The sequence below is a fragment of the Globicephala melas genome, chromosome 9 (genome assembly GCF_963455315.2).
Source record: "Globicephala melas chromosome 9, mGloMel1.2, whole genome shotgun sequence".
NCBI classification, from domain to species: Eukaryota; Metazoa; Chordata; class Mammalia; order Artiodactyla; family Delphinidae; genus Globicephala; species Globicephala melas.
The window spans coordinates 55,632,398-55,660,167 of record NC_083322.1 but is presented as its reverse complement, the minus strand read 5'-3'; the positions used below and the strand labels follow the sequence as shown (position 1 = coordinate 55,660,167).

The window sequence follows — 27,770 nt, the reverse complement described above, 5'->3', positions numbered from 1 at the left end:
ACCGGGTACTGGATTGAGCCCAAACAGACTTTGATAGGTTCAACATACTTTCTTCCCAAGATCAAGAACAAGGCAAAGACGTCAGCTTTCACCACTTCTGTTCAACATTGTGCTAGGGTAATAGGCAAGAAAACAAAAGGCATAGAGATTGGAAAGAAAGCAAAGCTGTCCTTATTCACAGACAACACGAGAGTCTCTGTAGAAACTCCTGAAGAATACCCAAAAAAGCTACTAGAACAAACACATTTTGCAAGGCCAGAGGATACAAGGGCAATATATTTTTTTAAATGTATTTCTATATACTTTAAAATTGCAAACCCACATTTAAAAACCAATTACGGTAGCAGCAAAAAATGAAGTCATCCTGGATTCAGGTGGGCCCTAAATCCAATGACTGTTAAGAGGAGAGGGCACATGGAGATGCACACAGAGAAGACAGATACGTAAAGATAGAGGCAGTGATTGGAATTATGCTGCCACAAGTCAAGTAATGCCTGGAATCATCAGACGCTAAAAGAAGCAAGGAGGGGACTTCCCTGGCGGTCTAGTGGTTAAGACTTCGCCTTCCCATGCAGGAGCTGTGGGTTCCATCCTGGTTGGCGTGCTAAGATCCCACATGCCTCACAGCCAAAAAGCCAAAACATAAAACAGAAGCCATATTGTAACAAATCCAATAAAGACTTAAAAAAAAAAAAATCCACATCCCCCCCCCCAAAAAAATCTTAAAGTAAGGAGGAATTCTTCCCTAGAGCCTTCACAGGGATCATGGCCCTACTGACACCTTGATTTCATACTTCTTGCCTCCAGAGCTGCAAAAAAATAAGCTCCTCTTCTTAAGCCACCCAGTCTCTGGTACTTTGTTGTGGCAGCCCTAGCAAACTAATACAGTAATTCAATGTGGAAAGGACACTCTTTTCAACAAATGGCTCTGGAAAAATTGGATATCCATATAGGTAAAAAAATGAACCATGACCCTTACTTCACACCATGAAAAAAATTCAAAGTGGGTCATGGACCTAAACATAAGAACTAAAAGTACAAAACTTGCTGAAGAAAAATAAGAAAAAGATCTTCGTGACTTTGGGTTAATATCTGTAAAGTTCCTGGAATATTAAAAACACTATCAATAAGCCATGAAAACAAACTTCCTCTTGTGCATACAGAAAAGCCTGTCTGGTCAGAGAATCCCCAGCTTAAGTCAGGGGTGATGGAGGAGGAGGGGGAGAATTGAAAGCATGGAGGCCCAACTTATAGTAAAAAGCAAAGTGGGTTACTAAGGAGAATGAACTTTCAGTGCAGAATAGAACCACCAATGGCTGCATTTGAGAGAGTCTGGGAAAGTTCTGAGAGATAAAATGGGAGTTGGCGTCATCTGTTGTGCGATGCAGCGATGCAGAGGGAGAGACAAATTGGGAAAGATGATTTTAAGGAGTTCTCATATGTTTGAGTATAAGCCCATTTTGCCATTTGCTAAGAGCCTAGAAAAGACCCAAATCGATTTTCGATGACTTTCTAATGATGTTGCACTGAGATGGGTCCAGCTTTATCCAGATCTATTAATTCTAAATAAATATAATGACACCTTCTCTGAAGCCCAGACCACCTCTCTTGAAGTTTTAGTATTGTACTGCCATTATGACGACATGCCATGTGGTAAAGTTGACCCTGTGTGTATCTATCTCCCCTACCAGATTACAAACATGCCCTTTGAAGGTAGCACTTGTGTCTTATTTTTATCTTTGTGTCCTGCTCCATATCCATCTTCCACTCAGTGAATTACACCAAGTAGATGTTCAAAAAATAGTGTGAAATGAATGCATGAGTGATGGATGAATGGAATTTAACTTAAAGAGCAATTTCTTTAGCAACATCTATGACAGCAGTGTCTTCTCCCGCACCGCCTGATGGACTCTGAGGGACCACGTCTGTCCTGGTCCTCACTTTATCCCCAGCATTTGCACTATGCTAAGCACACCATAAGCGTTGGAATAATCATTGTATCCTCTAGAAAGGATTTCAGCGCATCAGGAATGGAAGAAAGCAAAACAATCCAAGGCTGAACGGAAGTGAGCTGCCTGGGCGAGGCTGTCGTACTCGGTGGGCGGTAAAGAACAGGAATCCCCAGGCGAACCCTGGGAACCGCGGGTGAGTGCGGGCGCCTTCCTCTCCTCCGAGGCGATAGGTGGCGCTGTGGCCGGCCGCGGCCCCCGGGTCTGCGGGGCGCCGCTCTCTGGACGGGGTGGGGAGTTGGCAGAAGGACCTGCGGCGGGTCTGCTTCGGCCGCCGCTCTGGCCTGGTCTACCCCAGCGGCTGAGTGATCGCTCAGTGCGGCACCATGGGGAAGCGGGACAATAGGGTGGTGAGTACCCGGTGGGGAAAGCAATGCGGCGGCGCGGGGCACGGCGGCAGGAGAGCGGGACCCCTCGCTCTTCCCGGCTGGGCCTGAGAGTCAGCGGCGACGCTGGGACCTCAAACCAGGAGACCCAGCTCCCCTCCCCGCTCCGGCCCCAGACGCGCGTGCGCCGCGCACGAAGTTGGCGCCTTCGGCTCCCCCGCTCTCTTTTCTCTTCTCTCTAGTCTCCCTTTCCTCTACACCCCGTCAACCCTGCCGCACCCTCTGGTAGTGTTCTCTGGCATCCTTCCCTTCCGCACTCGGGCCAGCAGTGCCCAGTTTGTAGAGCTCTAGGGTCCCCTGCACCCTCCTGTAAGTAAGTCCAAAGTCTGAGGCCCGTGGAGGTGCCGGGACTCGCCCCCCACGCACCGCGACCGGGATCGCGCACCCAGGGGGGACGGAGGCCATGGACGTTGTCCCTCCACCCGGGGGCCTGCAGGGCTCCCAGTTCTAGCAGCAGTCGGGCTCGCATTTGAGAACCAGGATCAAAGCATTTGGCTTCGGGCCCCAGTGTCCAGCACTACCTGGCACCTAGTAGGCTCTGTAAAGGAACGAATGGCCTAGTAATGTTCACTCTGGAGTCAGGCCCAGACTGGAATGTCAGTTCTGGTCCCTCGGGAGTTGGGGGACCTAGGATGAGTTGCTTTTCTTCTTTGAGCCTCAGTTTCTTCATCTGTAAGAGGGGATCAGTGTTGCCCATAACTTTGCAGAATAGTTGAGAGTGCAAAAGGCAAGGTGGCCGGGCGAGTGCTTGGCATGCAGGTTATTCTAGTAAATGAGATAAAAGAGATGCAGAAGTACCTAATAGCAGAAAGAGTAAGAAATATCTGTAAGTAAGAAATTCGAGGTTCTGAGGGCATTTTGACAGGCGGAGATGGGAGGAAGGCATTCTAGGTGGCTACTAGCTTGGTGTGGACAGCCCAGGTTATGAATCAGTTTGAATGGGCTTTAAACAGAAGCGATTAGCAGTAAGCTTAGGTTGCAGCCTTACAGTTCCTAGGCTTGGCTATGATAGAGTTTTAAACCACTGAGCAGCAAAATAAAAAAAAATAAATGTCGTTGAAGCTACTGTACTAAATTTAGTGAACTAGCTTTTTAAAAATTAAGTGATTATTTCCTTTGGGGTTAGGGGGTGGGGGGAGATGAGGCGAGGTACTAAAAGAGCTTCACTTTTATGAAATATTTCTTGTCTTCAAAACGTTTGTTTTAATTTTATTTAGTCTTCATAATCAAAGATGTCTAGGAACCACAGTGGTGAACTTTGATTACAAGGTTGAGGAATGTTCTTTTCTCTTGCTTTCCTGGCTGTAAGTCAGACCTTGTGGTATTCTGATTCTCATAGAGTTGAAATGGTGTTCTCCTGGAGCATCCTTAGGTTTAAGGTGTTAAGAGTGTTTGGGCTCTTTAATGACCTTAGGCCTTAAATGCTTAGAAATTACCGGACCTTGGGTACAGTTTTCATGCAGAGACCTAAGATGTTTTGTTTTACTGGCAAAAGGTGTTGGTTTACATATACTTTTAAAGCATTTGAAAAAGTTTCCAAATTAGTTTCATTTACTAGAGCATTTTGATAATTCCGAGCTCTGCTTATTACTTGGTATGTTGTCTTGGCCCGTGGTGGTTCTGGTAACATTTTATATGCACTTCAAAGGTTGTGGAAAGGAAAACAGGAAATTAAGAGGTAGAAGACGCAGATCTTCTCGTTCAGTCTCCTCATTGCAATGGAGGAGGAGATGGAACTGTTTAAACTGGGACCAAAAAAAAACCTTGGGTCATCTGATAAGTTAGTTTAGTACATCATAACTCTTGATGTTTTTTTTTTTTTTGCGGTACGCGGGCTTTTCACTGTTGTGGCCTCTCCCGTTGCGGAGCACAGGCTCCGGACGCGCAGGCTCAGCGGCCATGGCTCACGGAACTAGCCGCTCCGCGGCATGTGGGATCTTCCCGGACCGGGGCACGAACCCGTGTCCCCTGCATCGGCAGGCGGACTATCCACCACTGCGCCACCAGGGAAGCCCATAACTCTTGATTTTAATTAAAATGAACATGTGCCTCTGAAAATAATGGCTTTTTTTTCTTTTTACATTGATGATAAAAATCATGGTTTTAGAGATGACAGAATTGCTTTCTAAAATGCCATAAATTTCAGGTTGAAGTTTTTGTAAAAATAGGCTTTACTCTTTAGAGCTGTTTTGGTCTCAAGGCAAAAATTGAGCAGAAAGTACAGAGAGTTCCCATATGCTCCCTGCCCATAGACATGCTCAGCTTTCCCTACTTTCAACTCCCACACCTGAGGGGAACATTTGTTACAGTCAATGAGCTTACATTGACACATCATTTTCACCTGAAGTCCTTAGTTTACATTAGGGCTCACTCTTGGTATTGTACGTTCTTGAACGGCTTTTATTTATTTTTTCACTGAACATTTTAATTCTTGAGATTTGTAAAGGGCACTTTAATTTGTGATGGCCACCCTTTGTGCCCATTGTTTTCCAGAAGTTTCCTTCGTGTTCTTTTCTGTTACTAAAACAGATGTATCCTCTAGATAAAAATAGGTAATCAAAGTAGCAAATGAAATTCTGCAGTTTCACTGCATTGCTTTTTTCCTAGCTGCCCACTTATATATTCCCTTGAGCTCAATTTGCCATCCTAAGTTTCAAAGACAAATCGTTTTCTGTTACCCAAACTCACAGCAGCAGCTTGGAGCCACAGGCAGTTCTAGTTACATATGAGTATGAGTGTTTGCTTTAAAAGGGCGTAGTATTTAAAGTGATTGTCATAGACATTTAAAGAAATTGCAGTTTCTTTATTTTGATTGATGCCCAGCCACCCACCGCCTAATGTTAGAAGCATTATTTTTCACACTTACGCATAATAAGTGAAAGAGCTTTACCTTTGTGAAATACTTTTTTGTTTTTAAAACCTTTCTGTTGTGCACAGTAAAATGAGCACTGTTGCTTAATAATTATGAGCACAGAATTTTGCAAGGAGCTTGTGAGATGCGCTTCATAAATATTGCTATTATAATTGAAATAAATAATGGAGGTATTTAGAGTGGTTGAATTTTTCTCATTTTGTTTACTATTAATATTATGGCAGTGTTTGCATGTAGTATTTTTATTTTTGTTTTATAAAGGTAATGAGTTATTTTAAATTTTTTTCTCCATTGTATGAAATGATGAAAGTAGACGTCTTCCTTTACATTTTGGTGCACATGCATCAAAAACTTTTTAAAAATTTATAGTTATTTATTAAAATGGTATCTTTTTTTTAAACTTGCTTTTGCTTTTCACCTGAGAAATTTTGGACATCATCTTTTTAATGGCTACATAGTATTTCATTTTGGGAATATAATGTATTAAATTAATCTCAAATTGACGGCTCTTTGGGTATTTTCAGTTTTTCCTATTTTAGTGATAACAGTTTTAACATCCTTGTATATATTTACAACTTTGAAAATAAAGTTTTTACAGTTTTAAACTTAAAATATTTTACTATTGAGTACTGCTAAAATTATGACATACTACCAAAGAAATGAGGTGATAGATGATAGATATTATAGTTTTTAAAGTGATGATCTTAGCTTGCACATTGTACTTGCTTTTGGTTATGATGATTGTCAGTGTCATTGGTTGGGCCAGCAGCTGCTCTGTTGTGGCCTCTGTTGGTTGTCATTTCCACATGAACTGATTGAAATTCTCAGCAGAGACAGTTGAATGAAATATTTGAGGGCATAACATTTGATATAAAAAATAGGACTTTATGCCTCGGTCTTAAACGTTGCATTTGATATCCACATGTAGCCCTGATTCAACATCTCTGACCGTAGGAGCTCTAGCATTCATTCCTGCCAGTAAGAAAATTATATTAAAGGTTTAACTTTTTCATCTCAAGTAAGTAGGCAGTATCCAGTTGAATGGAAGTAGTTCTCGATATGTGTTGTTCATAGTGGTTTTATATTGTTTATTCTGCCAGAGTAATCTAGAAATATATAACTTATATTTGTTATGAAGGTGGGTGATTTTGTCATTTTTAAAGATATTGTTAAATAAAATGCATCAGATGCATTGTACCCTTTCACTTCTTTTCAGATGTTAGGTAATTAGGTTTAAAATCAACCTTGGTAATAGTCATTTTCAACCAAAATTCTTTTTATTTATAAAGTAGAAGAGTTTTTATAAATGTTGACTTGGATTAAATTTGGAAAGCTGAATCATATGGTCAAGAGGTTGAGACTGAATTAAAGACCAGATTTGTGAATTCTGTTTAATAAAGCAACACCTCTTTGCTAGACACTGTCATTAACAAAGAAATATTCTGGGGCTTCCCTGGTGGCACAGTGGTTGAGAGTCCGCCTGCCGATGCAGGGGACACGATTTCGTGCCCCGGTCTGGGAGGATCCCACATGCCGCGGAGCGGCTGGGCCCGTGAGCCATGGCTGCTGAGCCTGCACGTCTGGAGCCTGTGCTCCGCAGCGGGAGAGGCCACAACAGTGAGAGGCCCGCGTACTGCAAAAAAAAAAAAAAAAAAAAAGAAAGAAAGAAACAAATATTCTGCTTTATTTTGTCTCAGTGTATTTTGGGGGAAAGTGTCTAAAAATGTGTTTTACTGCTATAGTAAGTGTAGTATACAGAGCATAATATAATTTCTGTGGTTTTTGATTGTACAAAAATATGTATAACAAAGTTCACCATTTTAAGTGTATAGTTAAGTGACATTGAGTACATTCACAGTATTGTACAGCTATCACCACTGTCCATTTCCAGAACTTTTTCATCATCTCATACAAGAAGCTCTGTACCCATTACACAGTAACTCCCAGCCCCTGGTAAACTCCATTTTCTGTCTCTATGAATTTACTTATTCTAGGTATCCCACATAAGTTGAATCATACAACGTTTGTCCTTTGGTGTCTGCCTTATTTCACTTAGTATGCTTCCAAGGTTCATCTGTGTTGGAGCATGTATCAGAATTTCACTCTTTTCTAAGGCTGAATAACATTCCATTGTATGTATATATCACATTTTGTTTATCCATTCTTCCATAGATGGACATTTGGGTTGTTTACACCTTTTGGCTGTTGTGAATAATGCTGCTATGAACATGGGTGTACACATATCTGTTTGAGCCCCTGCTTTCAATTCTTTTTCAATCCTACTTAGAGGTGGAGTTTCTGTTTAACTTTTTGAGGAATCATCAAGCTTTTCCAAAACAGCTGCACCATTTTTTATTCTCACCTGCAACGCTTAACTGTTCCAGTTTCTTCACATCCTTGACAACACTTGTTTTCTGTTTTTGATAGTAGCCATTCTAACTGGGGTGAGGTGGCATCTCGTCGTTTTGATTTGCATTTCCCTAACGACTAGTGACTAGTGACATTGAGTATCGTTTCATGTGCATATTAAGACATTTGTACATCTTCTTTGGAGGAATGTCTAAGTCCTTAGCACATTTTTGAATTGGGTTGTTTGGGGGTTTTGTTGTTGAGTTGTAGGATTTCTTTATGCATTCTGGATATTAACCCTTGTCAGATACGTGATTTGCAAATACTTTCTTCCATTCTCTGGATTGTCTTTTCAGTCTTTTGATAGTGTTCTTTGATGAACAAATGTTTTTAATTTTGATGAAGTCTTGTTTATCTATTTTTTCTTTTGTTGCCTAGCATGATTTAATTTTTGATGTTAACAATTTGTGTATAAAATTGCTCTCAGCATGGCACAGTATTTCCTGAGATAGAAGATATAGTAGAATAAGCAATGAATTTAGAGTTAGGTCTTCTTTAACTTCTTTGGAATCGAGTTTCTTCATTTACCATTGTGCATAATATTATTACCCTCAGAGCTTTATTGGGCTTTAGGAGAAAGCACTGTAAAGCCATCTTAGAGTAAGAGAGAGATGTCATTATTATTTTCATCAAATCTCTGGTAAAAACACATTTTCTGTGAAAGAGCAGTATTACTTATCTCCCAAACTTATGAGGCTTAATAGAGCATTAAATCTACTTTTTGTAATGAAAAGTTGGTTAGTCAGATTGTTCATCCTTAGTTGGATATAATATGCATTTATAATAAAGATTGCGTTATGAGTATGCAAATGTACTTTTGTGTTTTCAGTGGTTATTTTAATGGAGTTAATTTTTGTTTTTTCCTCAAGGCCTATATGAACCCAATAGCAATGGCCAGATCAAGGGGTCCAATCCAGTCTTCAGGTCCAACGATCCAAGATTATCTGAATCGACCAAGGCCTACCTGGTATTTGTGAAACAATTTACCTATATATAAGGTTTTCATAAATTTTTAAAGGTTATTTTTACAACTTTTATTGATTGCTGAGCAGTTGCTAGATACATAATTTTTTGAAGTGGTATTTGATATGTGCTTTGTTTTGAATGTATAAAACACATGCATGAATGTAAAGCAAACATTTGAGAACCCACCACCCAATATAGCTAAAGCACTGCCAGGGAATCTGTTTTGTTTTGTTTTGTTATTTATTTATTTATTTATTTTGTGGTATGCGGACCCTCTCACTGTTGTGGCCTCTCCCGTTGCGGAGCACAGGCTCCGGATGCGCAGGCTCAGCGGCCATGGCTCACGGGCCTAGCCGCTCCGCGGCATGTGGGATGTTCCCGGACCGGGGCACGAATCTGTGTCCCCTGCATCGGCAGGTGGACTCTCAACCACTGCGCCACCAGGGAAGCCACAGAGAATCTTTTATACCAAGCACATATTTATGTCTTAAAACAGACCTTAACCTTGAAGTGTTCTAAGCTATTTTAAATGGTAGGTTTGAATAATTTTGCCCTTCCACGGGGTATAACTAGGTGTTGAGAAAGATGACTTTAGACCTTGTTTCTAGTTTTATCCGCTGGCTTTTCAAAGAGTTAGGGTTTCCCATTGTAAAATTTTTTTTTTTTTTTTTTGTAAAAGTTCTGTTTTAAATTTTTTGTTTGTTTTGCCCTTGTTGAGTGGCTCTGATTTTTTGTAAATAAAGTATCATAGCACTTACATTATTGTTTTTTAGTATGTCTTATTATTAAATACCGATACTCCTGAGGTAACATAAGGCAAGCTTCAGAGTTGTTAACTTTGGACTCCTTCTCAGGGCCCCTGATAACTGGGCAACTATAGTTGAAAGTTGTATTTACATACAACAGGGAATCCTTCCTTTGGGTTAAATAGGAAGTAAGCTGTGTCTGCCTCTTAGAATGTTCTTGAGTGCTATTGTTTATTGTTGCAGCTTACCAAAAAATAAATTATCTCATGATTTTAATGAGATCTTTATATGTGAATTTCTGTGTTGCAAAAAATATGTGTATTAAATGGCACTGTAACGTGAAAAAATATAAAAAATAAATTATCTCAAAACAAAGTATATTTTATCTTTAAAATTGGGGAGAAGGGATGAATTTTAAAGGGGAAGTGCCTAAGCTAGTGGATTACATGTATGGTCAGAGGTCGCCAAGACAACCCTCAGGTTGGGTAATTGCTAGAAGGGCTCACAGATAGTCGTACTCGTGGGCAAGATTTATTATGGTGAAAGGATACCAGCCATAGTCAGCAAAGGAAAAAAGTGCATGGAGTGAAGTTCAGGGGAGCCTGGACGCAGGCTTCCAAGGCTGCTTCTGTGGAGTCATACAGGATGCATTTCATTTCCTTAGCAATGAGTTATGATAACACATGTAAGGTATTGCCAACCAGTGTGATTCAGTGTGTCCAGCTTTTTTATTGGCGAGTGATCTGCCTCTGCCTGTCAGGTGCCAAAATTCCAGACTTCCAGAAGGAATGAAGGTGTTCATATAAACTATATTATTTGTATAGACAGGCACAGTAAGCCACTCTTATCAGGGGGTGGTACCAAAATCTAAGTTCCCAGATGCCAGCCAGGGCTACTCGTTCTTAAAAGCAGGTACATTATAAAACGGGTGATTTAGTAATAGACTATAGTAATTCAGTCATATAGACCTTAACTCACCCTAACACTGAAACTACTAGCTTTGTGACCTTAGGCAGATTTTCTTACCTTCCTCAAGTTTCAGCTTCTTTATCTCTAAAATGGGGGTAATAATACTACCTTTTCTCACAGGATTGTTGTGAGGATTAAAGGAAGATGTATTTAAAGCAGTGCCTGTTGTATGGAAGTGCTCAAATGTTTGGTGTGTTAGTTCTTATAATCCGTGTTTAGAAGGGGAGTGACTAGTATTATCTGATAGGCTTTATTATGATAATTGATTTACAAGGACGTGAACAAAGAAAGTTAAAATGTAGCAGCACTGGAACTAGAATGGAGGTTTATTAGGATATTAAGAAAAATTTATTTATGAAATTTTTGTTGCCTTGTTTGTAAGCATCCGTCTCAAATTTGAATAGCTTGAAAACTTACTTGTACATTCTATTTTTTTAAGGGAAGAAGTGAAAGAACAACTAGAAAAGAAAAAGAAAGGCTCCAAGGCATTGGCTGAATTTGAAGAAAAGATGAATGAGGTTTGTAAATTGTGCCTTTAAAAAAAATAATCTTTTTTCTTATAATAAAAAAATGAAATCTTTTTTTTTTTAATAAACCAAGAGTTTGGGCCTAGCTCTTTAGGTTAAGGGTGCTCTGTATTATAGAAGTGTTTTTGTTATATTGAATACGGTTTGTATATTTTGATTTCTTAAAAAAAGAAATAGAGAAAAGCCATCTTACAGTAATTTAAATCATCTTAAGTTTTCTAAATGTTACGTTCTTCCCTTCTCTCCCCTTATCCCCAGGTCCCCATCTTACCCTGGGATTTCCATGGTGATGTTTGCTTGTTTTGATTACAAACATATATGTAGTATTTCAGCCACAGTATAGATTAATTCAACTTTTACTGTCTGGAAAGAGAATCTAACCACCATTGTTAAAAAGAAAAAAGTTCTCAGCCTCAGTAATAATACCTACTCTTCCTTTCAGTATACAGTAAGGAGCTCCCACCTCATAATATCCTCTTTGAAAGGAGCTCGTAGAGGCTCCTTTGGTGACAGGGTAAAGGATTCTGGCACCTGCAGTATCTTTTGACTGTAATTAGAGGCTGAGATGAGAGCGAGGTAGTAGAGGATGGAAGGAAGAAAGTAGTGGCTGTCTCTATATATTTAGGTGTATTAGAAGGGGATAGGTAGCCTCTAATGTGTTTATAACTTTTCTGCAGAACTGGAAGAAAGAACTAGAAAAACACAGGGAGAAATTATTAAGTGGAAGTGAGAGCTCATCCAGAAAAAGACAGGTAATGCCATTTTTAGTTTATTGCTATTCTTAATCTCAGAGTTGGGTTTTCATAATAATGCTGTGTACTACTATTAATAGATACATTTGAAAACACCACCTTATTTAGATTTGTACTTGTATTTGTTTGCTTTTAGAGAAAGAAAAAAGAAAAGAAGAAATCTGGTAGGGTGAGCAAAAGTTTTCCATTTTTCTAAATGTTATAATCAAGAGCGTACAAAAAAAGTAAGAATAATTGATATAACCTGTATGCTAACTCTAGATAAGTCAAGGAACCTGGAGGTCCTTTGGTAGTTACGGGTGGTTTTGTTCTATTAGTGATAATAAAAGAAAGGTGCCAACCTCCTTATAACCTAGTGACTCCTTCATTACTATTAAAGAGGGAAAATCGATTACCGTTGCTACATCTGTTGTTACTTTGTGTGTGTGTCTGTGTGTGTGTATGTCTGTGTTTGTGAGGGAATGTGAGATTTGACATTTTAGTATTTAAGTCATGAATATGGCATCTGTTTCTCAGACACTAGATTAATTTCGTTAAGTATTTGAGAGACTTAGTAAAAGAAAAAAATTCCTGCATCTCACAAGCTTTAATTGTTTTGTGCTTGGTCAAGTATTCATCTTCTTCTTCATCAAGCTCTGATTCTTCCAGCAGTTCTTCAGATTCTGAAGATGAGGTAATGTTTGCCTGTAATGATTCATGAAATAATATCTCTGATATCTTTACTGACAAGTGGAAGAAACCCATTATGAAATATCTGTTAAAAATGTTTACTTCCAGTTTTTGATTAATCATCCATAACTGAGAGCGCTGTTGTGAATAAATAACTAGGTATTTAAATATTGGTAAATGTGTTTTTTAGATTCCTAAATTTGTCTTGTTCATTTAAAAATATTAGTAGAAGAAATGGATTTAAAAATCAAAAATTCTGTTTTAGCTAAGAATTACATGTGACTCATCACTTAACATTTTTTAATAAAACAAAGTGATGTAAGTTACATTTTAAATATTATTAAGTAAAACATATTTACACGCTGGTCCTTTCATCAAGTTTTGTTCATTGATTAAGTTTTGATGTTAATAAAATGCAACGATTATATTTTTGAAACAGAAAGCAAATATTTCTGAAATGTTTCATGTAGGATAAGAGACAAGGAAAAAGGAAAAAGAAAAAGAAGAGCCGTTCACATAAATCTTCTGAAAGTTCCATGTCAGAAACTGAATCAGACAGTAAGGTAAAATCATTTAAATGAGCAATATTTTGGATAGCAGACATTTAATTAGGTTCTTCTTTAAGTTCTTCCTGTCTTAAATTGCTCTCAGTTTAGAAATGTGATACTGTTTTTGTACTTTGATGCTCTGTGTCACTTAATTGATGTACTTAATAATATTGTACATAGGGCATTTAATTGTTCTCTAAGTACTTTGACATATAGGTCCCCACATCTCAGCATTTTTATGACAGCTTTATGATAAAGCATGGCAGACATTATTTTTCCCATCTACATAAAAAATTTGTAGTGCAGATGAAAACATCTTGCTTAAATTCATACAGATCGTATTAGAATTGGAAGTTGAATCTATCTTCTAATATCTGATCCAGTGTCCTTTTTACTGTACTGTACCTAAATCTGTTCTGTACTATCCAGAATTATCAGATGCAATTAACTCTCAAACATTAGTGGTCATAAGAAATACATGCAGGTTATAATAAAAATGTGGATTCCTGGGTCCTATCTCCAGAGTCTGATTTAGTGAGTCCGATTAGGATCAGAAGTCTACATTTTAAACCAATGGTCCCTAGGATTCTGATGCAGTGCTGTCCATGGGCCACAATTTGATGAGCACTGTCCTGGGGTCCCAGGAGAACAAAACAACTATTGATATATGGTTGTATGGCAGATATCTACTTGCCCTACTGAGACTTCTTTTGATAAAATGCCTGGCATATATAAAGTATTCAGTAGATGTTGGTTTTGTTTTTTAAAGCCGAAGAGCCAGTCTAATGATACTGATAGCTAACATTTATAGAATGCCTACTATAGATTGAGCCCAGTTCTAAGCACTTGACTTGTTAACTCAATCCTCTCAACACCCCTATGAAGTAGTTTTTTGTATATCCCACTTCATGGATAAGGAAGGCTCAGAGAGTTTAACAGCTAGCCCTGAGGGATTCAAAAGTAGAAATTCTTGCCTCCCCACTTTATAAGGAAGAGTAGGGAAATCAAATTGATGTCTGAGCATGGTGTGAATTAGAACTTCAGTGCATATGATCACTACAGGTAAAAATAGCAATAGCATAAAGTCTTATTTTAAAATAAACCCTGTGGTTATACAGATAACGTCCGTTGTTTTAGTTGTACAGAGATTTGATATACAGCCAGATAAATGAAGAAGTCTCATTCCCTCATAAGCACATATATACACAACCTGTATTTCTCCCGTATTTTCAGAATAAAATTCTGGAAGTAAACTTTTTTTCGGTCATAGAGTAAATCACTTTTTTGATATTTTTCTTCCTTCTGTCATAATGCTGTATCTTTCACATTTAAAATTGATATATATATATTTTATTTGTTTAGGATAGTTTAAAAAAGAAGAAGAAGTCAAAGGATGCAACTGAGAAAGAAAAGGTAATTTATACTTTACAGTGCCTTAAGATAACTTCTTTTACTTCAAGAATTGCTTCAAAAAATTAACATTAAAGCATTCCCCTTTTTACCTTAAAAGATTTCTTTTGCTTATTGAGTTCATTTTTGAAGGTAAAAGATCAGAAGAAGCTTCCTGCAGAGAATTTGAGTTTGTATAGATAAATGTATTATCTCAGTTTAAAATTCAAAATAATGAAGATTCTAAACATTTCCTGTTTCCTGAAGTCATTTTAAAGAAGGTCCTTTTAATGAAAGAACATGGACTTCTGTTTCAAATTGAGTGTACCATAGCTAAATTTGAAAACTTTTTTTCTACTGTAAGTAGATGTTTTATCTTCATTTATAGCTTATCTATACCTAATGCTTAATTTATCCCTACCTAAGTTTCTGGTTTATATTTTTAAATCTTTCTTATTATTAAAAATAAAAGCCTAAAGAAAGCAACTACTAATAAAAGGAAAATAAAGACCAGTGTCACTGTATTTTATTCAGTCTTTGTATATCATTTCTTAAAAATTGAGGTGAAATTCACATAATATGCTATTAACCATCTTTAAATTACAGTTTGGTAGTATTTAGTGTATGTACAGTGTTGGGCATTGATCACCTCTCTAGTTTCAAAACTTTTTCATCGGGCTTCCCTGGTGGCGCAGTGGTTGAGAGTCCGCCTGCCGATGCAGGGGACGCGGGTTCGTGCCCTGGTCTGGGAAGATCCCACATGCTGCGGAGCGGCTAGGCCGTGAGCCATGGCCACTGAGCCTGCACGTCCCGAGCCTGTGCTCCGCAACAGGAGAGGCCACAACAGTGAGAGACCCACGTACTGCAAAAAACAAAAAAAACTTTTTCATCATTCCATTAAAAACAACCCATAGTCACTAAGTAACCAGTTTCCTTCTCCCCACCCACCCCCAATCCCGTGATAGCCTCTAATCTGCTTTATGTCTATGGATTTGTGTATTCTCGATATATCATATAAAGGCAGTCATACTATATGTGACCTTTTGTGACTGGCTTCTTTCACTTAGTATAATGTTTTCGAGATTCATTCACGTTGTAGCATGTATCAGTACTTCATTCCTTTTTATGAATGCATATAATATTCCATTGTATGTATATAGCACAATTTGTTTATCCATTCATTCATTGATGGACATTTGAGTTGTTTGTACCTTTTGGCTAGTGTGAATAATGCTGCTTTAAATATGCATGTTTCTGTATGGACGTATATTTTCATTTCTCTGGGGTATATACCTAGACATGTTTTGGTTTTTTTTTAATCAGTTTGCAAATAAAAATGCATTAACACTAAAAAAAGAAACCATATTGACAGAGTTGGTTTAATTAATTCCAAGGATTCAAGGATAAGAAATTTATTAATATAACTTGCCATATTAACTGGTCAAAGGAAAGAAACCGTGTGATTATTTTAATAGTTGCCAATAGGGTGTGATATAATTTCAACAGAACTTCCTGATTTTTCAAAACCATTATAAAATAAGAATAATTGGTTACTTTCATGTTTTAAAAAAAATTGTAAAACTAAAAACTGGCAATTTGCAAACATGAAATGCTAAAACAACTGCACTGTGATTTTTGAAGTACTTCAAGATATACAAAGTATAGAGTAATATACACATATATAAAAAATCACCCATATGTATACCAACTAGAATTAACAGATGGTTTAAATTTTGTCATATTTGCTTCAGGTCTTGTTTTATGAGAAAAGAAGAAGTCCCAGGCACTTTCTCCTTCCTTAGAGACAGCTGTTTCTGAAATTACTGTGCCTCCTTCCCATCCATATTTATACACTTTTATTAACATAAGTATGTGTTCAGAAATAACTTAGAGTATTTTCAGAAGGGTGTCACCATGTTTCCTCTGAAGCTTGTTTTTTTCTCTCAGAATTACTGTTGACATTTATCCTTGTTGATACTCTCAAGTTTGTTTCTTTGGCTTATAATATTCCATTATTTTAACTCACCACAACTTGTATCTCCATTGTCCTGTTTGTGGACATATAGGTTATTTTCATTCTTCAGTAATGCAAACAGTGCTGCAATGGCTATTTGTTACCCATTTCTCCTTTTCCTTAAGTTGTCATTAATTTTCTGAGGTATACCTGGGAGTATAACTTCTAGGTCCTAGGATATACATACGTTTTACTTGTCTACATTTTGCTTACCAAAGTGCTTGTTATTAATTTACATTCCTACTAGTAATGTATGACAGTACCCTTGTTCCTCATACATACTTGTCACGCTGTGAAACCTCCCTTTTTGCCAGTTCAGTGTGTAGAGATGTTTGAGCCCCTTTATTTGTTTATTAGCCATTCAGATTTCATTTTCTGTGAATTGCCTATTTGTGGTCTTTGCCCATTTTTCTGTTTGATTGTTATTAATCTTTCTGATTCATAAGAGTTATATACTTTGGATGCTAATCTTTCAGACAGGTAGTTAACATCTTTTGGTCTATGGCTTCTGTTAATCCTGTTCAGGGTGTCTGTTATAATCTTACATGGTTTTAATTTTCAGTTATATGTATCAGTCATTAGTTTTAGCTCCATTTTTATTTTAAATTGTTCTGAAAGTGCTAGGCAATGGAATACCTAATTAGAAAATATAGTGGAAGAAAATATTTCATTTATGATGGTAACAAAAAACATATAGGAAAATCTTAAAGAAGTGAGCAGGACTTATTTGAAGAAAACTATACAGATCTATTCAGAAACGCGAAAATTTAATAAATGTTCCTGGGTATGACTTGCTCTGCTAAAAGTTAAAACATTTTTCATATGCTTTGATGAAAAAATGTGGTATGATCCAGGAACAGAAAAAACAATGGAACAGTGTAGAGTCCAGGTAAAAATTTGTTAAGTATTTGTGGAATTTAATATATGATAGAGGTGGCATTTCTTGGACCAAAATGACTAGCCATTTGGAAAATATACAGTTGAGCACTCCTTAAGGCCAAATATATTCCAGATAAGTGAAAATTCTAAATGTATGAAAATGCAACTAGAGAAAGACATGGGTGAGTATAACATTGGTATGGGAAAGGGCTTTACCTCAAATCTCATGAACTTCTGACCACATAATTCAAATGCTGAATGGGAAAAAAGACATATAGGTTATAAAAAATAAGCTGTGAACGAAGTTTAAATATAATGAACAGACTAAGAAACACTACTAGGAATACATAAGGCAAAAACTTGATCTTCAGTAATTAAGGGAAAGAGAATACCTCACATACACATAAAAATAGGTAAAATACATGTTGAGGCAATTTTTAAAGAAAATATGAACTATATTCTAATAATCTGAGATTGATATGGCTGATAAAAGAATCTGACGAAGAGGCTTTTTGGTGAAGTGTGGTTCATAAATGAATGAAATAAGAAACAATTTTGAGGGTTATGGGAGAGTGAGAAAATCATTTGGATGAAGGCTGCTTTGGTCTTTGATTTAGTCATTATTGTTAAAGATTTTGCCCTCACGTACCCTTTACTATATTTCAACTTTGTTTTTAATAGCGAGGAACTCATATGCCTGCCCTCCAGAAGGAAATGGGTTAAGTAAATTGTGGTATCTACTTTCAGTGGTATATACTTTCAGTGAATGTCAAAGGCAGCCAAAAATGATGGTGTAGTTGGCATGGAAAGATACTGTTGGGTGAGAAGACTGGGTTCCAAACAAGTATTTATGTAAAATTGTATATACACAGAGATGTTTCCCAAAATCCCTGTAGTGGGATCTTGGTGAATTTTCTTAAAATGAACATTTATAATTTCTACCAAAATAATAAAGCTGTTTGCAGAAACAAATCACCTGTAATCTACCACACATATCATCACTGTTAATTTCTTTTCTTGTTTGTTTGTATCTTCAAAATTGGGTTCATGCTATGTAAAAGTTTTAGGTCATTTTTTTCTGTGTAAGATTAACTGGTGAGAATTTTTTCATTTGTGCGGTTTTGTTTTTGTTGTTATGAACTACTTCATACGTACTGATGAAGCATATAGAAAAAATAAAATGACAACCAGCATATTCACTATGCAGCTTTAATAAATCTTAACATTCTGTCATATTTGTTTCAGATGTTTTCAGAATGTTTTATTTTTTTTTTGGTACTTTATTTTTTAATTTATTTTATTTTATTTTTTGGCTGCGTTGGGTCTTCGTTGCTGCACGTGGGCTTTTCTCTTGTTGCGGCGAGCGGGGGCTACTCTTCGTTGTGTTGGGCAGGCTTCTCATTGTGGTGGCTTCTCTTGTTGGGAACATAGACTCTAGGTGCACGGGCTTCAGTAGTTGTGGCACACGGGCTCAGTAGCTGTGGCTCGTGGCTCTAGAGTGCAGGCTCAGTAGCTGTGCCACAGTAGCTGTGGCACATTAGTTGCTCCGCAGCATGTAGGATCTTCCCAGACCAGGGATCGAACCTGTGTCCCCTGCATTGGCAGGCAGATCCTCAACCACTGCCCCACCAGGGAAGTTCCCAGAATGTTTTATTTCTTTAAAAATGTTTTATTTCTTAAAATATGTACTTAAGCCCCTAAGTACTCCTCCCCAGAATTATACATTTTCTCATCATTAAATACTTAGAGATGAAGTTTTGTTTTGTTTTTTAATGTGAATTTAACACTTTAAATGCACTAAGGGAACTACGGTGCAGAGACCTTTTTAGGCCATCACAAATAATTACCTGTTGATTTTCTTTTCTGTAACACTAGGCCTGTCTGATCCAACCCAGGCTAGAAACAAAAAGAATTAAACTGCAAAGGACCCAATTCTTATACCATATGTTTTCCTTAACTTTTTAAAACTTCATCATGTATAATTAAAGAAAATAAGGAGGATATTACATCTAAATGGATGTATAGGTATTTCTTTTCAAGTTATTTAATAAAAGCATTGCTTTATTGGAATTAGAAACTGATTGCTGATAATTGTCACCAATTTTAGACGTTTCTAAAATGAAAATGGATAATTTTTGTGATAATTGGGAAAATTCTTAAATAGAACTTAAAAACTTAAAATTCGTGTGGCATTGTATTATATCTCAGTCGGCATACATGTATTTATTTTTCATAGGACATTAAAGGACTCAGCAAAAAAAGAAAGATGTATCCTGAAGATAAACCTTTATCATCTGAGTCCCTGTCAGAATCAGATTATACTGAGGAGGTAAGTCTATGATCAAATCCATTTTCTTTACTTTAAAATATTTAGTTACTTGATTTAATAAATACGAATTAGTAAAAAAAAATTTTCATAAGATATTTGATTTACTCACTTTTCTAATATGTAAAAGAGACACCGTTTCAGAATAAGTTTTGTATTTTTACACAAGATAGTAATATGGCTTTTATTTTGAGAATCATATTCCCAGATACCTTTCCAATCTGAGATCTTTTATTTTTACTCTTCTAATGTTTTCTTTTTACTACCATTTTGATGGCATGAAAGATACTGTATAGCATGTACCATACTAAAACCCAAGCATTCCCTTGTTTTTGTTTGGTGCTACTCTTTTTTTTTTTTTTTTTTTTTTGCGGTACGCGAGCCTCTCACTGTTGTGGCCTCTCCCGTTGCGGAGCATGGGCTCCAGACGCTCAGGCTCAGCGGCCGTGGCTCACGGGCCCAGCCTCTCCGCGGCATGTGGGATCTTCCTGGACCGGGGCACGAACCCGCGTCCCCTGCATTGGCAGGCGGACTCTCAACCACTGCGCCACCAGGGAAGCCCCGGCACTACTCTTTAGGGAGTAGAAAGGTGATACGGTGGAACAGAAATGTTGACATGACTTCAGTTTTCCTATCCATAAAATGAGGGAGTAGAATTAGGTAATCTGTACAGTCCTTTTCAGCTCTAATATCCCTGTCTTAGATTTTGTATTCTCTTGGAATTAGAGTCCATTCTTAGTTAATTTTAGGTTTATAAGTTATCTTTGAAGTATTTCTCTGCTTGGACTTGATTTCCTCATTTGTAAAATAGGACCTCTTGTCCCCATGTGTAGCAATATTTTGTAATACTCCTTTAATGAAGTTTGTAGCTAATATAGGCTACCTGTACACATTTTTATATTAGTGTCCCCTAAAGAAATAAAAATGAATACAAGAGAATAATTTTATAAAATTATATTTCTATGCATAAGTACTTGCGCCTAATAACACTAGAAGACATAAAATATTAAGCTGTGACAAAATTCAGGCTGTAGCAGGTATGTTGACCTATGCCCTTCAAAAGCCGTACAATAGCATTGTCACCAATGACATTTTCCAAAATGGTGGACAATTCCCAGTAAAGCTCTGAATGAAACAAAATACAGTCTTCCCTCTATTTATATGACATAGCTATTCTGGGACATCCACTGTACGGTCATCCTTCGATATCTGCAGGGAATTTGTTCCAGGACCCCTGTGGATACCAAAGTTCACAGGTGCTCAAGTCTCTTACATAAAATGGCGTAGTATTTGCATCTAACCCATGCACATCCTCCCATACGCTTTAAATTATCTCTAGAGTACATCTAATACCGAATACAATGTAAATGCTATATAAATAGTTGCTGGCATGTGACAGAGTCAAGTTTTGCTTTTTGAAACTTTCTGCAATTTTTTTTTCCCCAAATATTTTTGATCCATGGTTGGTTGAATCCATGGGTGCTGAACACACGGATACGGAGGGCCGACTGTATCTTAAAACCCAGTACAAAATACTTTGTGTTCATATTGTAATATACTTAGATTTTATATTATAATTGGGCCCATTATATGAATGTCAAGCAGGCTATTCTAAAGTTATGTCCAGGCTCCCTGGATATCGCCTGATGGCACTCCCTGTCTTGGCCCCACCCCCTCAGTCACTGAGATGACAAGAATAACCACCAGACACAAGGATTGCGTTCTCCAAGTTCTTTCAGGAGAGAGCTACCGCTTCTATTGAAAGTTAATAGTCCTTAATGCTTCTGTGTTCTATTCCTTCAGTCTATTTTAGTTTATTTGTGCTATTCTTAGTTACATTTTCATGTACTTGACATACAGTAACCTAGCAGATAAACCAGACAATTCAATATTTCAGCAATTTTTGTGCTTTATTATTGTATTAATTATGTTTGTCTTAATATAAAATATGTTACATTTGGATTTAACATTAATACACATCAGCTTTAGCAACTTTGAATTTAACATAAATCCAGTGTATCACACTTTAAAATATTGAAATAACATATTAATGGGGTAATAATTGTTACTTGAAAAGATTTTTATCAGTTCATTGATACTGAGTACACTATATATATAAAACCACCATTCGTTAAACACCATAGGTAAGAGAAACACCTACTGTATTCCAGGCATTCCCCCTTGAGGGTGGATATTACCTACATTTTACAAAGACGATGAAACTGAGGGTAATACATAGCAGAGGTAGGGTTCAGAGTTTGGTCTGTTTTATTGCAGAGCCCATGTATTTTATCTGCTGTACCTCACTGCTGTTTTTAGGTGGTGAAAGAAAATCTAAGAGAAGCCCTCTAGAGATTTAATTTTCTTTAAATGTTTTTCGTTGAATCCTCATTGTGATATAATAGAGGTTTGAGGTACAATAATGCATTTAAAATGTTTTTTGATTGTCAAAAAAAGGTTTTTTACATAAAGGTATATTAGTGAATGAAAAAAAATGCCTTGGAAATTACATATTTATCTTCTGTTCTCCACAAAAATTTTAATTTTGTAGATACGAGCAAAAAAGAAGAAAAGCAGTGAAGAACGAGAAAAAACAACAGCAAGTATCACTTATGTTTTTACATGACAACAGTATAGCTGTTTTTAATATAAAATTAGTCATTGTAAAGCATGATTACACTTACTAGAACTAAATAAATATTTATTGGGAAAGGTGTGGTGTTCAGCAGCTTCACTTAATGGGTTGGAGAAAATTAAATTGGCTCAGAAGAAAGGAAGCATATCCTGATAGCAAATATCTCTGTTTCATTTTCAGTATTTTACTGTTAGAAATGTAAGCTTAAACTATTGTTTGACTTTCTTAAGCTGTAACAGGAAGTATGAGAGTAAAGTATGGTGATTCCCTCCATCTTCGATAGTAGATACTCCCAGATCTGCCAAACCTGGTAATAATAGAAAAAGGCTCATGAAGCACACGCTGCAATGAAAAATAAGAGGAATGTTACAACATAAATGATTCACTAATAAAGATGATTCTTTCAATCATTTCTAAAGCCAGCTCTGCTATCATGCAGGTTGAGAAGTAGAAAGAGGAGAATAGGAAAGTGGAAGTGGTATCCAATGAGAAGCAGACCAACCTAGAGAACGTCTGTAGCAAATTATCAAGGAGAAATGCAGATCATATCAGCAAAGTAATTTAGGAGCACCCACATAAGTGTGGGCTATGGCCTTTGAAGGCATTTTCTTAGGGAGGAGTAAAAGAAAAATGAGAACAGCATCATTTGTAGGTTTGAGAGTAACTGCCCCTTCCCAGAATGTCCCTGACTCTTAAAACGAGGGTCCTTCTCTGAGAAGGTTCACCTGATAATGTGTGATTCGGAAATAACATTTTATATGCTTCAAGACCAAGGAGACATTTAAGAGACATTTTTCCTGAGTGGGAAAATAACTTGGGTGAAGACTGCATCTTTGGTTCAGATTATTAAGACATAAAGTTAATTTTGGATAATTCTAATTTATATTTGCATACTTTACTGTTTCATGCATTCAGCTAGCATGTATTTATTAAGCTTCTCTATGCAGGCACTGTTCTGTCTTGGTAGAGCTGTTATAATGGAGTACGAGATAGATAAGAGTGTGACAAATGAGAGGCTGACTCAGGGAGAGAAAGCCTCTTTGAGGACGTAAAATTAAGCTGAAATCTGATTTACAAAAAAGAGACAACCATTAGAAGATGAAAGATAGAACATCCTAGACAGAGAGAAGAGCTCAGGACCTATGGTGGGAGTGAGCTTGATATGTTTGAAGCAGTGAAAAAAGGTAGGCTTGGCTTACACGTAGTAGATAAAGAGGATGGCATATAATGAGGTTGGGAAGTAAGCAGAGGCCATCTCACAGAGCACACTATTTAGGTTTTAATCAAAGCAAACAGGTAACCTAAATCAACTTTACATTTTAAAAATATTTTGGCAGAAGTGATGACTGGACCTAAATGAGGAATGCTGTTGTTTGTATTACAGTGGTAGTGATGGAGATGGACTGGCATGATGGATTTGAGATATGTTTTGGCCTTAGGTGGTAGGACTTGCTTGGTGCTTCAGGGGTGGAGAGTGGAGTTAAAGAGTCGAGTCAAAGATAGTTTAGATTGTTTGGCTTAAACAATATGATGAATTAGTGGTGCCATGCACTAAGATGGTTGAGAAAGGATTTGGAGGGGAAAATTAAGCATTTTTAATAACTAGCATGGTAGAGCTAGTAATAAGGCACTTGCAGTCTTGAGTTTAGAGCATAGGACTGGATATAAAGATTTGGTCTGTTAAGTGGTATTTAAAGCATGTTACTGGGAGAGCATGTGGAAAAGAAGGGAAGGAAGCCCACAAAGGTTGAGCAGAGGAAGAAGAACCAGCAAACAAGGTCTTTGTGATAGAAGGAAAGCAGCAGAGTGAGGTGTCATGGAAGCCAAGAAGAAAAGTGTTTTAAGAACAGAGTGGCCAACTATCCTTTTATGAAAAAGTAACCTATACCCAAAACTTATTTTTAAAAGCCCAGATATAAGATTTTGGACTCTCTAAAAGTCCCTGCATACCTGGGCTCCTAATGAAAAGAACAGTGAAAGTTTGTTAGTGTCACAAAGTGATAGAGGCCTTAGGGAAGGCGGAGGGATGGAAGTTCTAATAGATAAGGAGATGGAGAGGAAGTTTTATTTTTGCCACCCTTAAATTAAGGCTCTTGCCTTTTCTTTTTACTTCTGAATATCAACAACTAGTATATTATGTGATGCTACATTTCCACATATCTGTTTCTAAAAGTTCTGCCTTCTCTTTTACATCAGAAAGTCAAGAGAGTCAGCGTTCAGCAGAATTCTAGCTTCCTTTGTCTAGTCACAGTATGACTACTTTTACTAGGCCTCAGTGGTGTTTTCCTCTAAAAACCAAGCGTCCATTTTTCTAAGCTAAATATACTTTTCAACTGTACGTCAGTATTTTGTACCAGATAGTTGTTAACTTAATAATTAAAGTAGCGCTACCAGTCTAAGCAGTACCTAATACCTGTTCCTATTTACTTAAAAGTAGCAGGTTTAATGTATTCTCTAAAAGTTATCATTTTACAAACAATTGTGTTTTGCTGTGGTATGACGATTCCTTTGCAGTAACTAAAATGATTTCACCTTTAAAAATTAGATAACATGAAGTATAACAGTTGATACCATAATCCAGTTGAATTTATTTTCTACAGGAAATCTTGTTAGAAGCTACATTAATGTGCTACTGACTAGAGTTTTCCTCATCTTTTGAAAATTGACAAGCACTCTCTTAGTCCTCATACAATATTATTGAGACTTTTCGAGAAATGTTTTCAGTAGCTTACTTGTTTGTGTGGATTGTTAGAAATAACTATACATAGTAGATTAGAAGTACCATGGTGAAGTTGTTGTTTTTAATTTGCAGATTTTCATGTAGCTGTGTCTAACATGGAACTATCTTTTCAGGAAAAAACAAAAAAGAAAAAGAAGCATAAGAAACACAGTAAGAAGAAGAAAAAGAAGGCTGCTAGTTCAAGTCCTGACTCACCATAACATTAAGAAGAATCAGGATTCACTTATAAAGAAAGTGCAATGTCTAAGGAAATATCAACTGTGAACATTATGACATATTTACTAAAATGCATGAATTTTCTTGTTTTTAGAATTATTCCTGGACTATCAGTAGCCACTCAGATGCCGCTGTGTGAAAGGGCCATAATTGTTGCCTGCTGCTTGAACATCTGTTTTTTTCTCATCCAGTGCTTTATAACTGGGAGATAACACACCGCAGTCATACTAGTGGTTAAGATATTTGGGAATAAAGTTAATATTTTTGACTAGAAGTATCTAATGATAAATCAACAGAAACTGAATCTGGATACATCATTAAGATGTAATCAGACATGACCAGATGACTCTAGTTAACATTTTTGAAGTAGGGATTACGTTGACGTTTCAAAATCCTTACTCTGTAGATAAGCGTATTTTAATTTTTTCCCCTTGTATACTTTTGTTTACCTGGGGAAGAAGCTTTTAGGGGTGGGGGTGGGGTTTGATATCACTTCAGCTAGCAGAATAGCGTGCCTTTATCCTCACACATCTTATTTTTGTGGACACAGTAGCCATGCTTCATGGGGAGGTCAGGGCCGGGTATGGCAGTCTTGCCCTTTACTGAGCTTAGTGACATCGTTGGACTCTGTCATATGCTACTTTGAGTGAACCAGAGAAATAGCCTTTTGCAGCATGAGAATGCCCCAAAAGCTCTGGGATTTACCTCCACTTCAATAATACTGAATGTTTTTTAGCATTAGAATGTGTTATAACATTTGAACTAATTTTGACTACACTTTGGCTTTGAAAAGGAATCATTTCAAATGACACTGGTACTTTTTGAACTTGATAGCTAAAGATTCTAAAATGCATGTTTTATACTGTTAGGTTTTAACCAGTCAGGAAAATTTTATGTAATCAGTGATAGTTCCTTTATTTTTTGTATGAGTTTTGTTTAGGCTGTAATGTTTAGCTTTTTATTAACTCCTTATTCTTGCTATTCTAAATTCCTTACTGTGTTTAACAGCATACTTGCCAAGATATTTAGCATGTAAAAAGCAGGTTTTTGATTTTTTTTTTTTTTTAACAGCTTCATATTGAAGCTGAGACTTAACCATAAATAAGTTGAGTGACAGGCCTGGTATGCTGTGTCTTGTTACACAAAACTATTGCCAGAATCTTAGTAAATATAACGTTTTAAAGGTTTATCTCTGTATATTCACAATGGATTATGACAAGTTAAATTTAAATGAGAATTACATATTTGCTTTTCCTGTGTCATATTTTACTAAGATTTTGTGCCTCATGTCTCCTGCTGAATTGTTTACTAGTAATGTTAAAAAGAATTGATAAATCATTTTCACTTTACATTTTTATATAATCAGGTAACATGAAATATAATTTGATGTACAATTTTGCCTGTTACAGAGGGTGTGCTAATTATAGTGGTATATGCACAAAACATTTTGGCATGACAAGCTGAATAAATAGCTATTTTACTTAAAAATAGCTGTGTTCTTATCAGCTCCCTTTGAGTCTCAAGTTATAAAGATTAAGGAACACTACTAGGTGTTAAGTGCTAGGTGGATAAGTCATGTCCCCAAGTTTTTAGCCATAAAATATAATACATTTCTTGGTAGATTTTCCTAAATTTTACGCTTAAAGCTTCATAATCTTTCCTAATAAAAGAAATCTATAAGCTCTTGAGTACACAGCAAGTTTGGGAGACATTTTTTATCCAAAAAGAAGTTCCTCAGAATTGTTCGTGAAAATGCTAAAAGATAAGGTTATCAGGTTATCTGTTAATCAGTTTGGCCATGACATAAAAGTGTACCTTTGCAGACTGGTCCAGTATATGATGATTATGTCCCACTAGAAGCAGCAGTTCATTTTATTAAACTGGAAAAGAAGGTGATTTAGCAAAAATTGTATTCTTTCCAGGTTGTGTTGACTGCCTGGGAAACACCTTTTCCATTATTCTTCTTGTGGTAGCCTTAACAGTTTTCTAATAAGGTATACAAAGAAAATTTGACCAGGTGATATTATGTGCAAGTTAATAACATCTCTTTCTTCACCAAACCACCCTTTTACTTGAATAATTATATACTAATTTTATAAACACAAAGCATGTTATTTGGATAATGATGCCAGGGTAACTGCAACAAAATTGGTGAATGTCTGAGTAGGAAAATTGAATTTATACCTGGTGCTGTCTTTTTCTGGTGGTTTTGGATTCCTTGGGTTGCCCTTAGTATGTTTAGGTGTTTTAAATACCCTAAGAGTGTCTTGAATTTATTTTATCCAGAGTATAGATTTGTATTCCTCCAGTCAAGATGTGTTAAAAGCCTATTGCCTAATTTTCTTTAATTTTACAGAGAACAATAGACTAGGCACTAAGAACAGTTATTAAAAATTGTCAGTTTTCAACTTAAAATCTATGAACGTTTGGCATTTCCTTAAACGTTTGGGGAAACTTTTTTTTTCCCCCAGTTGTATTTGCCTTATTTTAAAATTTGTTTTTATGTGTTATTTAAAATTTAGTAAGAATACAGTGTCCTAAATTCTAAAAATCATTTTTGTACCTTTTTTTTGCCTTGCCACAGTGAAGGCCAGCAGACATACACAAGAAGATGTTTGTTCTTTATACCAGGATTTGACAATGGACATGAGAACAGTTGCCATCTTGCCCAGCTTTGGCATAATCATACCATGTTTTCCTAACCAGTCAGTCAGATAA

At 36.7% G+C, this 27,770-nt stretch overlaps 1 protein-coding gene across 1 annotated transcript; it reads left to right on the top strand.

Moving 5' to 3' along the window:
- The first annotated feature begins 2,224 nt into the window (after positions 1–2,224).
- FAM133B (family with sequence similarity 133 member B) lies at positions 2,225–27,610 on the top strand. The gene is made up of 11 exons (XM_030857281.3): positions 2,225–2,359; positions 8,546–8,643; positions 10,797–10,875; positions 11,562–11,636; positions 11,773–11,805; positions 12,247–12,309; positions 12,776–12,868; positions 14,216–14,266; positions 19,372–19,464; positions 22,013–22,060; positions 24,950–27,610. The coding sequence occupies exons 1-11, from the start codon at positions 2,336–2,338 to the stop codon at positions 25,034–25,036; spliced, it is 744 nt and encodes a 247-aa protein (XP_030713141.1). The 5' UTR covers positions 2,225–2,335; the 3' UTR covers positions 25,037–27,610.
- The last annotated feature ends 160 nt before the right edge of the window (positions 27,611–27,770 follow it).